The sequence below is a fragment of the Phytophthora parasitica genome (assembly GCF_000247585.1).
Source record: "Phytophthora parasitica INRA-310 unplaced genomic scaffold supercont2.18, whole genome shotgun sequence".
In the NCBI taxonomy this organism is placed as follows: domain Eukaryota; phylum Oomycota; class Peronosporomycetes; order Peronosporales; family Peronosporaceae; genus Phytophthora; species Phytophthora nicotianae.
In genome coordinates, this window is record NW_008649004.1 from 374,365 (window position 1) to 385,117 (window position 10,753).

A 10,753-nucleotide genomic window follows, 5' to 3' on the forward strand; every position below is an offset into this window, starting at 1 on the left:
TGGCATCGTGGCGAGGGCGACCACCACATTTTGTGATACTCAGGTACGCTTACCACTCAAACCTGTCTACGATGCTTATCTGACCTATTTTGTTTGCGAATGGTATCGATAGTGGCAGGATGGTCGAGTTAGAGGATGGATTGAATCGAAATGTCCATCTTGCGCAAGACGACTACGGGATCATTGTGACTTGGATGGAGGTCGCTGACAATTTTGCCGCCATCCACGGCTCGAGCGATAAGACCAAGATCAGTGGCAAACCGAAAGTAAAAAAGATCGACGCGTTTAAGGCTTTGACGTAGTTACAGCTTCAGCATCATCTTCATCTTCTTCCTCTAGCGCAAATACAGTAAGCAGCCCCGTGATCTCTCGCAGAAACTGCTGGCGTTCGCTTAGCTTACGGCATGGTGACCGTCAACAACTGAAAAGGGGGGGAATATCGTATCGTTAAGTACGAGATATGTGCTCTAGATCGACTCCCCCTTTCCTTTTTTGTGCTCAAATTTCGATCAACAACCACATCACAATCACGACACGGTTATGCTCACAAATTTGGATTATTTTTGAAGGTTCGACCCCCCCTATTAATCAAAAATTTTAATATTATACTTTTGGCTTACTTAAGCAAATATCTTCTTTCAGTATGTGGCACACATAAATACGTGGTCAGCCACTTCACACTTTAGTTGCCAAACCGAGCACAGCATGGAGGAAGCTGTTGCTGAAGAGCGCCCGCGGCGCGGCGCGTCTCGCTCTGCACGCTCAGTAGCCAAACCGTCGAGACGCGAGCTGTCTAATCCGTTACATGACGGTGGATCGTCAGCCGACGAAGAAGAGGAGGAGGAGGAAGAGGAGGAGGAAGAGATCGAAGAAGAAGAAGACGAGCCCGTTGACGAGGCCGACGAGGCGGAGCTAGACGCCATCGATGCCGCGTATCGTATCTCACCCACCGCACGGGAATTACATACACTGGAGAAGGGAACGCTTGTGCGTATACTGAAGACGCCTGACGTGGAGCAGCGTGTACCCCACACATTGCACAAGGTGGGCGTGGTGGAGGAGGCCCCGATGCATCCCAACACGTGGTTCAAGGTGCGTATCCGAGACGGAGACGTAGTCTACAAGTACAGGCCATCGGCGCTCGAAGTTCTGGAGGACGGAGACGACGTCAGCAGTCCTGGGGTCTCTCCTGTGGTGCATCAGGAAGATATCGGTCATAATGACGACGCAGAAGATGAAGAGGAAGAAGAACACAAAGAAGAGAACGAAGATGACCGTCTGGAGCCTGGGACCAGAGTGGCCGTGAAGCTGGATGCTCTAAATGCTGCGGAGAAGCGCTATCTGAAGAACTATGACGGTAAAGAGGGCGTGGTCACTGGACATGAGAAGAGGAAAGTCAATGTGCAGCTGGATGGAGAAGAAGACATCACATTAACGCTGCGTCAGAAGCACCTAGTGATAGTCCCAGATGAGCAGGAAGACGAGGAGGAGGAAGAAGAAGAGCAGGTCGAAGAAGAGAAGAAGCCTGTTGTGACGTATAAGAAGCGACGCGGCAAGGGAAAGCTACTGTCCACGCTGGACCCGGATATGTGGATCGACCGTAAGTGCCGCATCAATGTCGGCAAGTTCAAAGGCCAGCATGGTCGCGTACTACGCTCGGGGAACGGCTGGGTGCAGCTGAAGCTCGAAAATTCGAGCGAGAACACTGCCAAGCGTGCATACGAACTCACTCTTCTTGAGGATATGGAGACTATTAAGAAACTGCATGCTAAGAGTCTCGAGAAGGAGCGAAAACGTCGCGCAGAGAGCCGAGCCAACGGGACTAACGCAGACGATGGGGACGACGAGGATGACGAAGATGAAGCTAGTCAGAGCGGTACGGACGACTTGTTGGCTGCAGAACAGAGTGATGACTCTCAAGGCGAAGACAACGGCAAACGCTCGCGTCGTGTGTCAACTCGTGGAAACTACGGCATCTCGTGGATCGAGAAGAAGGTGAATCTGCCGAATCGCAAGGGCTTCGGTATTGTCAAGAGGGCAGATCGTGATACTTGTACTGTGGAAATCCAGACCACCAAGGTGCTGCAAGTGTTCAAGAAGAAGGACCTTCAACTTGCAGCTGACGGCCACGCGAAAACTGCTCGACAGAACAGCCGCAATCGCAATAATGCCAAGGCTCGAGAGAAACTTGGTCTTGGAGAGGATGTGGTGCTAATGGGTACGACGCCGTCACGTTACATTGCGTTCCAGGACCTGGTAAAGCGGTTTGCCATGCGTCGACGTGAAAAGCTCAAGAAGCGCCCCAACCTCATTGAGTGGGAAGCTCGACTGAACTTGAATTACCTGGAGAACGGGTTCTGGGATAAAAGCGATCCCTCGGTGGTTGATCTTGTTGCGGTTCCTCAGTGCGAGATTTGTGGCGTGGAGAAAGAGGTAAGATGGTATTTGTGTTGTTGGTTTGTGCTATGTCTAATATGTTGTGGTTATTTTATTCTCGTTATCAGGATGTGGACGGTCACTGCTGGAACAACGAGTGTCCGAGAAGTCCTGCTTTCGATGTGGATTCGTTTGATCCGAAGGACGAAAATGCTCTCGTGCGGGTTCCAGCCGCGCCGTTCACCAACAACAGTATTACCAGTGCATTGTGCCTCCAAAAGGAGGACTTGTCGCGAAAGCGCAAACGTCGATCTCTGGATGCTACTGGAAAAAGCCAACCTGAAGTTGAACAATTGACCTCCCCCACGTCGGAGTCCAGGAAGGGCAAGAGAGAGGCCGCCAAGTCGAAGAAGACTGACAAGGAGGCTGGGAAGAAATCCGGGAAAGCTACCACCGATGAAGGTGACTCGAAGAGGAGCAAAACACCGAAGAAACCGAAGCCAGAGACGAGCGCCGGCTCCACTGAAGCTGCCGAGTCTGGAGAATCGTCACCAACAAGTGCGTTCCGTCCTCACTACGACAGTGTCTTCTCCCGGTAGAACAGAATGTTGGACATGCCCCGCTGGTACGTTCCGTCTATCGGAGCTCGAAATAGTCTCAAGCTGACAATTGAAGTCTATGCATATTTCATGTTCTGGTAATTCTTTCTCCCATTGTTTTGTGATTATATTATTACTGATGTCCCCCCTTGAGCTCTTATCCCCGAATTAGAGTGGGCAAAGTACTAGGACGATGGCAGATTTGTACTGTGGCAGAGCTGATACGAACGTGACTGCAGTTGAGATTGGAACTGCTCTGTTCTAATGGCGTCGAAGCGCATGTCATCGCACTCAGAGGGCAAGCTTGGACTGCCACCAGTCAAGCGGCCGCCAATGCTCAAGCGGAAAAGCAGTAGTCTCAGTGTATTGGACATTACAGGCGGAGCTGGCAAGGGTGCAGAGCAGAAGGGAGATCTCCCGCGACTAGAGCGCAATACCGGCAGCTTACAGGGCATGCAATCAACGGGTGCTGAAAACTCTGGAATACAAGGCAACAAACTTGGAGATAAAAAGAAGAAGCGAAAGAACGGATGGTCCACTGAAATTGGAGATTCGCTGCCAACGGTGACTAAAACCTCTGAGTCGCAAGGAGAAAGCAAACCGTCATTACAAAAAGATAAACGTTCGCGTACAAGACGGCGTCATGCAGGAGACATCGTTCTTAGCCGCCCAGCTACCATCGCCGTCGTCGTGAAATATCAGCGTAAGTCAATGCATTCAACCTCTTTGGATGTATATTCGCTTATCTATTTTTTTTGGCGTGCAGTGGGGCAACACGAGCTGAAGAAGTTCAAAGCTTGCTTCAGACAGATCGATCTCGAGTACGTGCGACTAACAAACAGCGTTGATCTGTAGGAAGGATATCATTTTAATGCTTTGTTCTTGTTGTCCTGTAGCGCGAGTGGTGTCATCGACTACGATGAGTTTTTCGACTTTATCGATGAAACCAAGACGCCGTTTTCTGAAGGGCTTTTTCGCATGATTGATTCCGATAGCAACGGAACGGTGAGCAGAATAGATATTGGAGGCTCGTGCTTGTTGCCACTCTGCTTACGCTTCTGCTGTAGATTGATTTTGAAGAGTTCGTCCACGCTACTGTGTTGTACTGCATGTACACACGCGATGAAATCCTCCGTTGTACGTCAAAAGTCACTGTAAAAAAGTAGCTGGGAGCGTTTTACTAACCTCTCGACTTGTGGCGTCAGTCGCTTTCGATACCTTCGACCCCGCCGCCTCTGGTTCCATTGGCGACAAGGAGCTACGTCGTCTCGTCAGTATCGTGAACGACGGCCAGTCCAGATTCTCAGGCAACATCAACAACGCCCTGACCGAGTTTGACAGAAACAAAGATGGTGTCATCGACTTCGAAGAGTTCAAGAGCTTGAACAAGCGCTTCCCAATGCTCCTGTTCCCTTGCTTCCGTCTCCAGGACCGCATGCAGAAAGCCACACTCGGTGACAGTCACTGGCTTCAGCTACACAAACGTCTGTACGAACGTCTCAAGACCGAGAATTATCAGGTATGGGCTCACCCCATTGGTATTTATCCTCTATTCGGGATCGTTGCTGACAAAACCTGGCTGCTGTAACAGCGAAAACATAACGGTGCACTTCCCGCGCTCACTCTTGTCGGCGCAATTGTCAAGTTCCTTCGACTGGATAACCGCGACGTGTATCAGCCTTAACTTTAGTGTCTAATTTGAAGACGACATGTGAATTAGCTCGAGCGGGTAGATCGGCTTGCCTGACGCGACGTGGTTGAAATATGTGACGGGTTCCGATCCACGGAGCGGCAATGACGCGACTTGATCAGCTCGACACCACGTGGCTCCGGCGCTTTCATAGTCTGGAATGGACTTGGGCGGCTGGTCGCAGTCCAGCGGCTCGGCGTAGAATATGAAGCGCATTCGAACGTACTCACTGCCATTACGGTCTTGTTTAGGATGGTACTCGAGTTTCAGTACCCCCGTAAGACGTATATCGATTCCAGCCTCTTCTTTCGTCTCTCGGATCGCCGCCTGTGCCGGGTTCTCGCCGCTATCGATGCGTCCGCCCGGTAACCAGAAGCCAGAGTTGGCGAATTCCTGCACAAGTAAGAAGCTGTTGTACTTTCTATTATGACACACGACGAGTGCGAACGAGTAGAGCGTCGTGTCGGCCATGTGAAACTCGCTCACCATTTCGCGTCGGCCAGGAGGTCCGTGAGCATTGTGCATATGAACCTGGAACGGCCCTCTCGGGGTCTCTCGACAAATGGGACAGTTGATCCCGTCCGTGTTCTTCTCGTTGATATGGTACATTGGACAGTGTCTCCAGAGCTGGTCTTCGTCCATGCCATTCTTCCCACAGAATGGACACGTGAAGCCGTCGCGGCCGCCAGATCTGCCTCTGGATTTCTGTCTCGAGTGGGAATTGTAGCCGTGTTCCTGTCCGATGAAGGCCAATACGTCCCGTACTGCGTTTAGAGAGTCCGTGACCATGGATGCTCCTTCTTGGAAGCACTGGTAGCGGCCCATTGGATGCTCTGCGAGCTGCGGACTGAAGACACACAGAAAGATCTGCTTACTGATGGTGCGGATCATACGCAATATTGGGTACAGACGGTGCTCTGAGAGCCCCGACGCCCGGAACAGTACTACGTCGAAGGGGGCGGAAGGCGTGTAGGCCGAGGCTGCGTGTGCGCGCATGGGAGGCGCCTGCTGGTAAGATAAGCGCCTGTCGTTGCTGGCGCTGGAACGCGCGTGCGTCTGCATGAGCTGGTGCATGACGTCCTGCTCGTCATTCACCGCCAGCTCCGTGATAAATCCTTCATGGCAACAGGCCTGTACGCATGCATTGTCCAGACTATCGAGTGGCACGTCGTGGCTTGACACATTGCGGATGACCAGAGCGCGCTTCATGATGCTGCAATAGTGGTAATTTATAGACGAGACGATGAAAAGTATTGGTAATTTAAGTGAAAATACAAGTTGTTTTTGATAATACACAAAACGCGAAACGACGCGAAAGTGTTGAAGTTATTGATACAGGAGAACCTAAGTATGAACGAAGACGAACTGGACGAGTTGGAAGCCAAGGTAGACGGATATAACGGTGAATTGTGTCAACTTGTTGCAGTGCAGTGCTAATTCTTGATATTCTATGCAGTTGGACGACTTGACGCACCAGAATGACGTGCTTAAACAGGAGAATGAGCTCCTCGAGTCATATCTCCATCGCAACGGACAGCCCACAACCGGAAGCGATGACGAGGATAAACATACAGATAAAGACAAGAAGATCGGCGGGTCCAGACAGCGTCGTGTGCGTACGCAAGTGATGCTCACGATCGAGCAGAAGAACGATATCTGCAGCACGGAGCTCGAGGCGGCGCAGAAGGAGCTCGAGGAGACCAAACGCTCATCTGAGCGGCTCATTGACACACTGCGAGCCGTACTGGAAGAGACAGATATCCGCATTGCAGAGCTCAAGAAGGATGCGTACGAGTTCAAGCGCGACATCGTCGTGGGCGCCGAGAATTTTCGCACCGGCAAGACAATCGCTGAAAAGATGATCCGCTATATGGAGGAGAAGCTGCGCCAGAAGGATGCCGTAGTAGAGAAGCTTCGACTTAAGAATGCTACGCTCAAGAGCCAAGCTCAGAAGATCGACGCCCAGCTCCGTCACAAGGAAGAGATGGGCGATGCGCTTCACTACATCGACTTCCATCAGCTGCAGATCGAGAATAAGCAGTACGTCGCTAAGATCGAGGAGCGCAATGAAGAGCTGCTGCGTCTTAAGCAAACTACCGGAAGCACTGTACAAGTGCTAAATAATCTCAAGAAGCGTCTGCATGAACTGCTCGAGGAGAGCGCGTGGCTCCAAGGTGAGATCCGAACACGCACCGAGCTGAACGAGAAGATCGTCGAGGAGATCGCGCTCGTGGAGGAGAAGAACAAGAAGGACATGAGACGTCTGCAGTCCTTACAGATCCAGCAATCCGCAGAACCTAGCAAAGATATGCCGCAGATTCTGGACTACGTAGCGCAGAAGGCTAAAATGTTCGAACTGCAGCAGGACGTCAAGAACTACGAACGGAAGGTCGAGATCGCGGAGCGAGCCGCTAAGCTGAGTCGCGCCAAAGAAGCCAAACGTTTACAAGAGCAACGCTAGCTAACGTATACGCAATTCATAGGACCTGAACTATAACAGCGATGAATAGTCACTTTCAAACCGTCGCAGTTTATTTATCGTCGTTCATGGAGAGAGCTCGTATCCGACGACGACGACAACAGTTCCAGGCACAATTTGAAGTCCGTTCACGAGAGTTGCGTGATGCACTGGCAGCGCAGCTTTCGGACGGAGCCAATGGGGCCAAGAGTGCAGCACTTAACTCACGACTTGTGTTGAAGTTACAGTTCCAGGTCGGAGAGTTGTGTGCAGAATACAGCGAGTTTAGCCTTGCGAGTATGTACTTCCAGCAAGTTTTGACGAGTCTTGGGCCACAAGTAGCCGAGGAGGCTGAAGAGATGGCGACTTTGAGGACGAATACACTCAACTGGTTGGCAGTCACGCATTTCCGAGTTGGAAAACTACACGAAGCCATGGATTTCCTACTACAGGCTAAGAAATGTAGTCGAGGCGAGGACGTATCGGAGTCGAGCAGTCCACCGATGGACAAGTCTTTGACAGCCAACTACGCTCTGTTCCTCCATGCTAAAGGCAACATCGTAGATGCCGAGCATACTGCTCAGTTAGTAATCAACGAAGGTGAAGAAGATCCGAGTGAGGAGTCCGAAGATGATACAAGAGCTCGAAGCACGGCCTTCATGTGTGCGTCTGCATTCATGGAAATAGTTCTAGTTGTACTGATGAACGTGATGATGTTGCAGTACTAGCGAGTATTTACAAGGCTCGAGGAGACTTTGAACGCGCTTTAAAGTATGCTGAGCGGGCGGTGTCTCTTGCAGATAGAGTACGAGACCCTCGTCTAATCTCACGCGCGCACAATAACCTCGGTGTCTATTGCCTTGAACAAAACGAAGTGGAGCGTGCATTCAGTCTTTTTGCAAGTGCCTATCGTGCCACGCAACAGTCGAAAGACTTCGAACAGCAAGCGACTGTCAAGTACCATCTCGGTCTTGCGTTGTCGTATCTGGGTCGAAATCTGACTGGGAAACAGGAAATCAATGACGATGAAGAGGAAGAAGAAAGCCCCGAAGAAATTCGACAACCAAGTCCACCCGAAGACGAAGCAACAGAAACACCAATAGCAGCAAAAACTCCGAAGGATCTGTTCCTGGAGAGTGAAAATCTGATGAGTGCTCTGTCAGATCCCGACAATATTCTTCGCGTATTAACACAATGTTGTCGTGGCGAAGAAGAATACTTTGCGGGCGAGTTTCACACAGCTGAAGCCGAGTTTTCGATTGCTATGGGTCAGTTTGAAGAGTTCACAGGGATCGACATGGAAGAAGACCAGAACTCTGAAACAAAGACTGAAGGTGCAACCAGTACAGAAGTTGTAGAAGAAGAAAAGACCGTTCTTCCTCCTATCGACCCCGATTTTGCAAAGCTGCAAGGCCTATTACTCAGCTACATCGGGTGTACACAACTCGTGGAGGGTAAGTTCGCTTTCGCCGAGCATTCCCACAAACGAGACCTCGCATTGGCTCTTCGACAGGAAGATCTTCATGCTCAACACCGGGCACTGCGAAACTTGGCAATCGTTTATAATGCCACGCAGCGGTATGTGGAAGCAATTCCTCTTTGGCGAGAAGTACTCGAGCTGTCCGCCATACTAAATCTCAACGGAGAGCAACTCATGGCCTACTCCGGTTTGGGTTCTGCTCTTCGTGAACTACTGATGTTGGAAGGACCAGGAGCAATCGAAGCAGCAGGCTTAGAATCCGACTCCGGACCAATGAACCCGCTGCAAGTGTTCATGAAGCAGCGTGAACTTGCTGAAGAAATGGGTGACCTCCATCAACAGATTCTGGCTCAACGACATATCGTTAGTGTGTACGAAAGCCCGATCTCCAAACCACAGAGCGAGAGTGAGGCTACCGAGGTGCTCGAGCATCGTTTGTCAGAGTGTGACGTCCTAGTCCGGTTGTGCGAGGAATACGAAAACCAGCAATATCGTGCTGACGCTTACCGATCGCTGGCCAACGCTCTAACTTCACAGATAGTGAGGCTTCGAGCTCGAGCTAATGAATCAGCGCTGCATCATGGCTTAGCCGATGCCATTGCAATGTTATCACAAAAGCGGAACAGTGTGTGCGCCAGCTATCATGAAGCTAATGCGTCACTTTCAACCGCAGCAGCTCTCCTTCAAGATGTTGATGAAGACGCTGAGGATGAGATTAAAGCGTCTAAACCGAAGCCTGAAGAGCGCCAAGCTCGACCGCCACTCACACGGCTCGAGATATTGCAGCGTCGTTAAGCGACAATGAAGACAAGTTGAATATGTGTTTAGAATCTAGCGCTCTGGTTCAATTCTCTCTTCTACTCCTCATTCTTTAGAGCCTCTTAGATTGTTTGCGCTTATCACCGGACGAGAGCACTTTGAAGGTGCAACGAAGTTTATCGTCCACGACCAGCATCGCTCCGGCATTGTCGAATTCGTTGCAGTAGTTTGGCGCAGAGAAAATGGTCACAAGTTTGCGTCCAGCGAAGAATTCGTAGCCGTCTGAAACGACCTGGTGCGCTCGGCAGACAAGGTCGAGATCATGTGTCTTCAGAAACTGGTCCACTACATCCGATCCGAAAATGTACGATACACCGCGATCACTCTCGGTCCAACCCTGACTATCTGGATCGGGGTCTGCCCATAGCAGGTCACACAGCAAACCTTCATCGGGTACGTCCGTCGGGCGGCGGATGTTTCTGATTTGATCCAGTGTATACAGGTCCGGTGAAAGTCCTCCGTGCGTACAGAAAATCTATACCATATCAGTTAGAGCTTCGTAGAAAGTAGTAGGCTTAACGTGACAATTCTCACCTTTCCTGCTACTACAGCTGAGATAGGCATGCAGTTGAAGCAGTCACCGAACGTACGCCAGACCTTGACAGAGTAGCGGCGTTTGCACTCGTCATAGAATCCGTAAATACGGTTAATTGAAGCACACTCGTGGTTTCCTCGCAGTAAATAGAGCTGTTCTGGGTACTTGATCTTGTAAGCAAAAAGCAGACAGATCGTCTCGATACTCTGCATTGCACGGTCGACGTAGTCCCCCAGGAAGAGATACCGTTGTTCATCTGGGAAGCCGCCCATCTCAAACAACCGCAGCAGATCAGAGTACTGGCCGTGAGTATCCCCGCAAATGCTTATCGGTGCTGGGACCTCGGCAAGTGGTGGTTGTTCCAAGAAAATCTGTAACGAATCGCAATTTTAGCAAATGGATAGCATAAGGACCTTGTTGGAGCTAGAGAGCTGTGCTTACCGCGCGAATTTTACGACATAGCAGCAGCACTTCGTCCGTGGTGATGTCTGTGACTTCGGTTTGGGTCGGTTTGTCCTGTACGCTTAGCAGTTTGCGGATGACGCCGTCCACGACCTGGATGCTCGGATCTGCCATCGCGCACTGTCACGTGATTCTAGTGAAGCAATGCTTCTCCTTGGCTGCCAATGCCAACACGGCAAAGCGGATAGACGATGGATGCAACCAACGAAAAAATAGCCCGGCAGCTATTTTTTCGATGCTTATTTTGAGTTGACAAGGCTGTGCATGTATACTTCATGTATAGTTGAAGTTAGTATACATATTCATACCGTTGGATGGCATTCAGACGAAAAAA

The 10,753-nt window shown here is 50.6% G+C and overlaps 7 protein-coding genes across 7 annotated transcripts; 5 read left to right on the plus strand and 2 right to left on the minus strand.

The window, feature by feature from the left end:
- Positions 1 to 119: 119 nt before the first annotated feature.
- On the plus strand, positions 120 to 302 carry PPTG_22536 (hypothetical protein; the record flags this gene model as incomplete). The annotated part of the gene is made up of 1 exon (XM_008904779.1): positions 120 to 302. The coding sequence occupies one exon, from the start codon at positions 120 to 122 to the stop codon at positions 300 to 302; it is 183 nt and encodes a 60-aa protein (XP_008903027.1).
- Positions 303 to 676: 374 nt separating this feature from the next.
- On the plus strand, positions 677 to 3,158 carry PPTG_09462 (hypothetical protein). The gene is made up of 2 exons (XM_008904456.1): positions 677 to 2,433; positions 2,505 to 3,158. The coding sequence occupies exons 1-2, from the start codon at positions 706 to 708 to the stop codon at positions 2,973 to 2,975; spliced, it is 2,199 nt and encodes a 732-aa protein (XP_008902704.1). The 5' UTR covers positions 677 to 705; the 3' UTR covers positions 2,976 to 3,158.
- Positions 3,159 to 3,163: 5 nt separating this feature from the next.
- On the plus strand, positions 3,164 to 5,971 carry PPTG_09463 (hypothetical protein). Its single transcript, XM_008904457.1, has 6 exons — positions 3,164 to 3,678; positions 3,742 to 3,796; positions 3,872 to 3,980; positions 4,043 to 4,112; positions 4,181 to 4,494; positions 4,567 to 5,971. Exons 1-6 carry the CDS (start codon positions 3,240 to 3,242, stop codon positions 4,657 to 4,659), a joined length of 1,080 nt encoding a protein of 359 aa, XP_008902705.1. The 5' UTR covers positions 3,164 to 3,239; the 3' UTR covers positions 4,660 to 5,971.
- PPTG_09464 (hypothetical protein) lies at positions 4,480 to 5,903 on the minus strand. The gene has a single exon (XM_008904458.1). The coding sequence runs from the start codon at positions 5,872 to 5,874 to the stop codon at positions 4,669 to 4,671; it is 1,206 nt and encodes a 401-aa protein (XP_008902706.1). The 5' UTR covers positions 5,875 to 5,903; the 3' UTR covers positions 4,480 to 4,668.
- A 4-nt stretch (positions 5,972 to 5,975) lies between the features above and the next one.
- Positions 5,976 to 7,126, plus strand: PPTG_09465 (hypothetical protein; the record flags this gene model as incomplete). The annotated part of the gene is made up of 2 exons (XM_008904459.1): positions 5,976 to 6,051; positions 6,122 to 7,126. The coding sequence occupies exons 1-2, from the start codon at positions 6,016 to 6,018 to the stop codon at positions 7,124 to 7,126; spliced, it is 1,041 nt and encodes a 346-aa protein (XP_008902707.1). The 5' UTR covers positions 5,976 to 6,015.
- An 86-nt stretch (positions 7,127 to 7,212) lies between these two features.
- PPTG_09466 (hypothetical protein) lies at positions 7,213 to 9,398 on the plus strand (the record flags this gene model as incomplete). The annotated part of the gene is made up of 2 exons (XM_008904460.1): positions 7,213 to 7,786; positions 7,846 to 9,398. The coding sequence occupies 2 exons, from the start codon at positions 7,213 to 7,215 to the stop codon at positions 9,396 to 9,398; spliced, it is 2,127 nt and encodes a 708-aa protein (XP_008902708.1).
- Positions 9,399 to 9,474: 76 nt separating this feature from the next.
- Positions 9,475 to 10,614, minus strand: PPTG_09467 (hypothetical protein; the record flags this gene model as incomplete). The annotated part of the gene is made up of 3 exons (XM_008904461.1): positions 10,399 to 10,614; positions 9,957 to 10,328; positions 9,475 to 9,897 (listed from the first exon to the last, which is right to left on the minus strand). Exons 1-3 carry the CDS (start codon positions 10,531 to 10,533, stop codon positions 9,475 to 9,477), a joined length of 930 nt encoding a protein of 309 aa, XP_008902709.1. The 5' UTR covers positions 10,534 to 10,614.
- Positions 10,615 to 10,753: the final 139 nt, after the last annotated feature.

Coding starts and splice junctions, on each gene's coding strand:
- PPTG_09462 (XM_008904456.1), top strand. CDS start 706: ATGGAGGAAGCTGTTGCTGAAGAGCGCCCGCGGCGCGGCGCGTCTCGC. Junction 2,434..2,504: donor TTTGTGGCGTGGAGAAAGAG/GTAAGATGGTAT, acceptor TCTCGTTATCAG/GATGTGGACGGTCACTGCTG.
- PPTG_09463 (XM_008904457.1), top strand. CDS start 3,240: ATGGCGTCGAAGCGCATGTCATCGCACTCAGAGGGCAAGCTTGGACTG. Junction 3,797..3,871: donor TTCAGACAGATCGATCTCGA/GTACGTGCGACT, acceptor GTTGTCCTGTAG/CGCGAGTGGTGTCATCGACT. Junction 4,495..4,566: donor TCAAGACCGAGAATTATCAG/GTATGGGCTCAC, acceptor CTGCTGTAACAG/CGAAAACATAACGGTGCACT.
- PPTG_09464 (XM_008904458.1), bottom strand. CDS start 5,874: ATGAAGCGCGCTCTGGTCATCCGCAATGTGTCAAGCCACGACGTGCCA.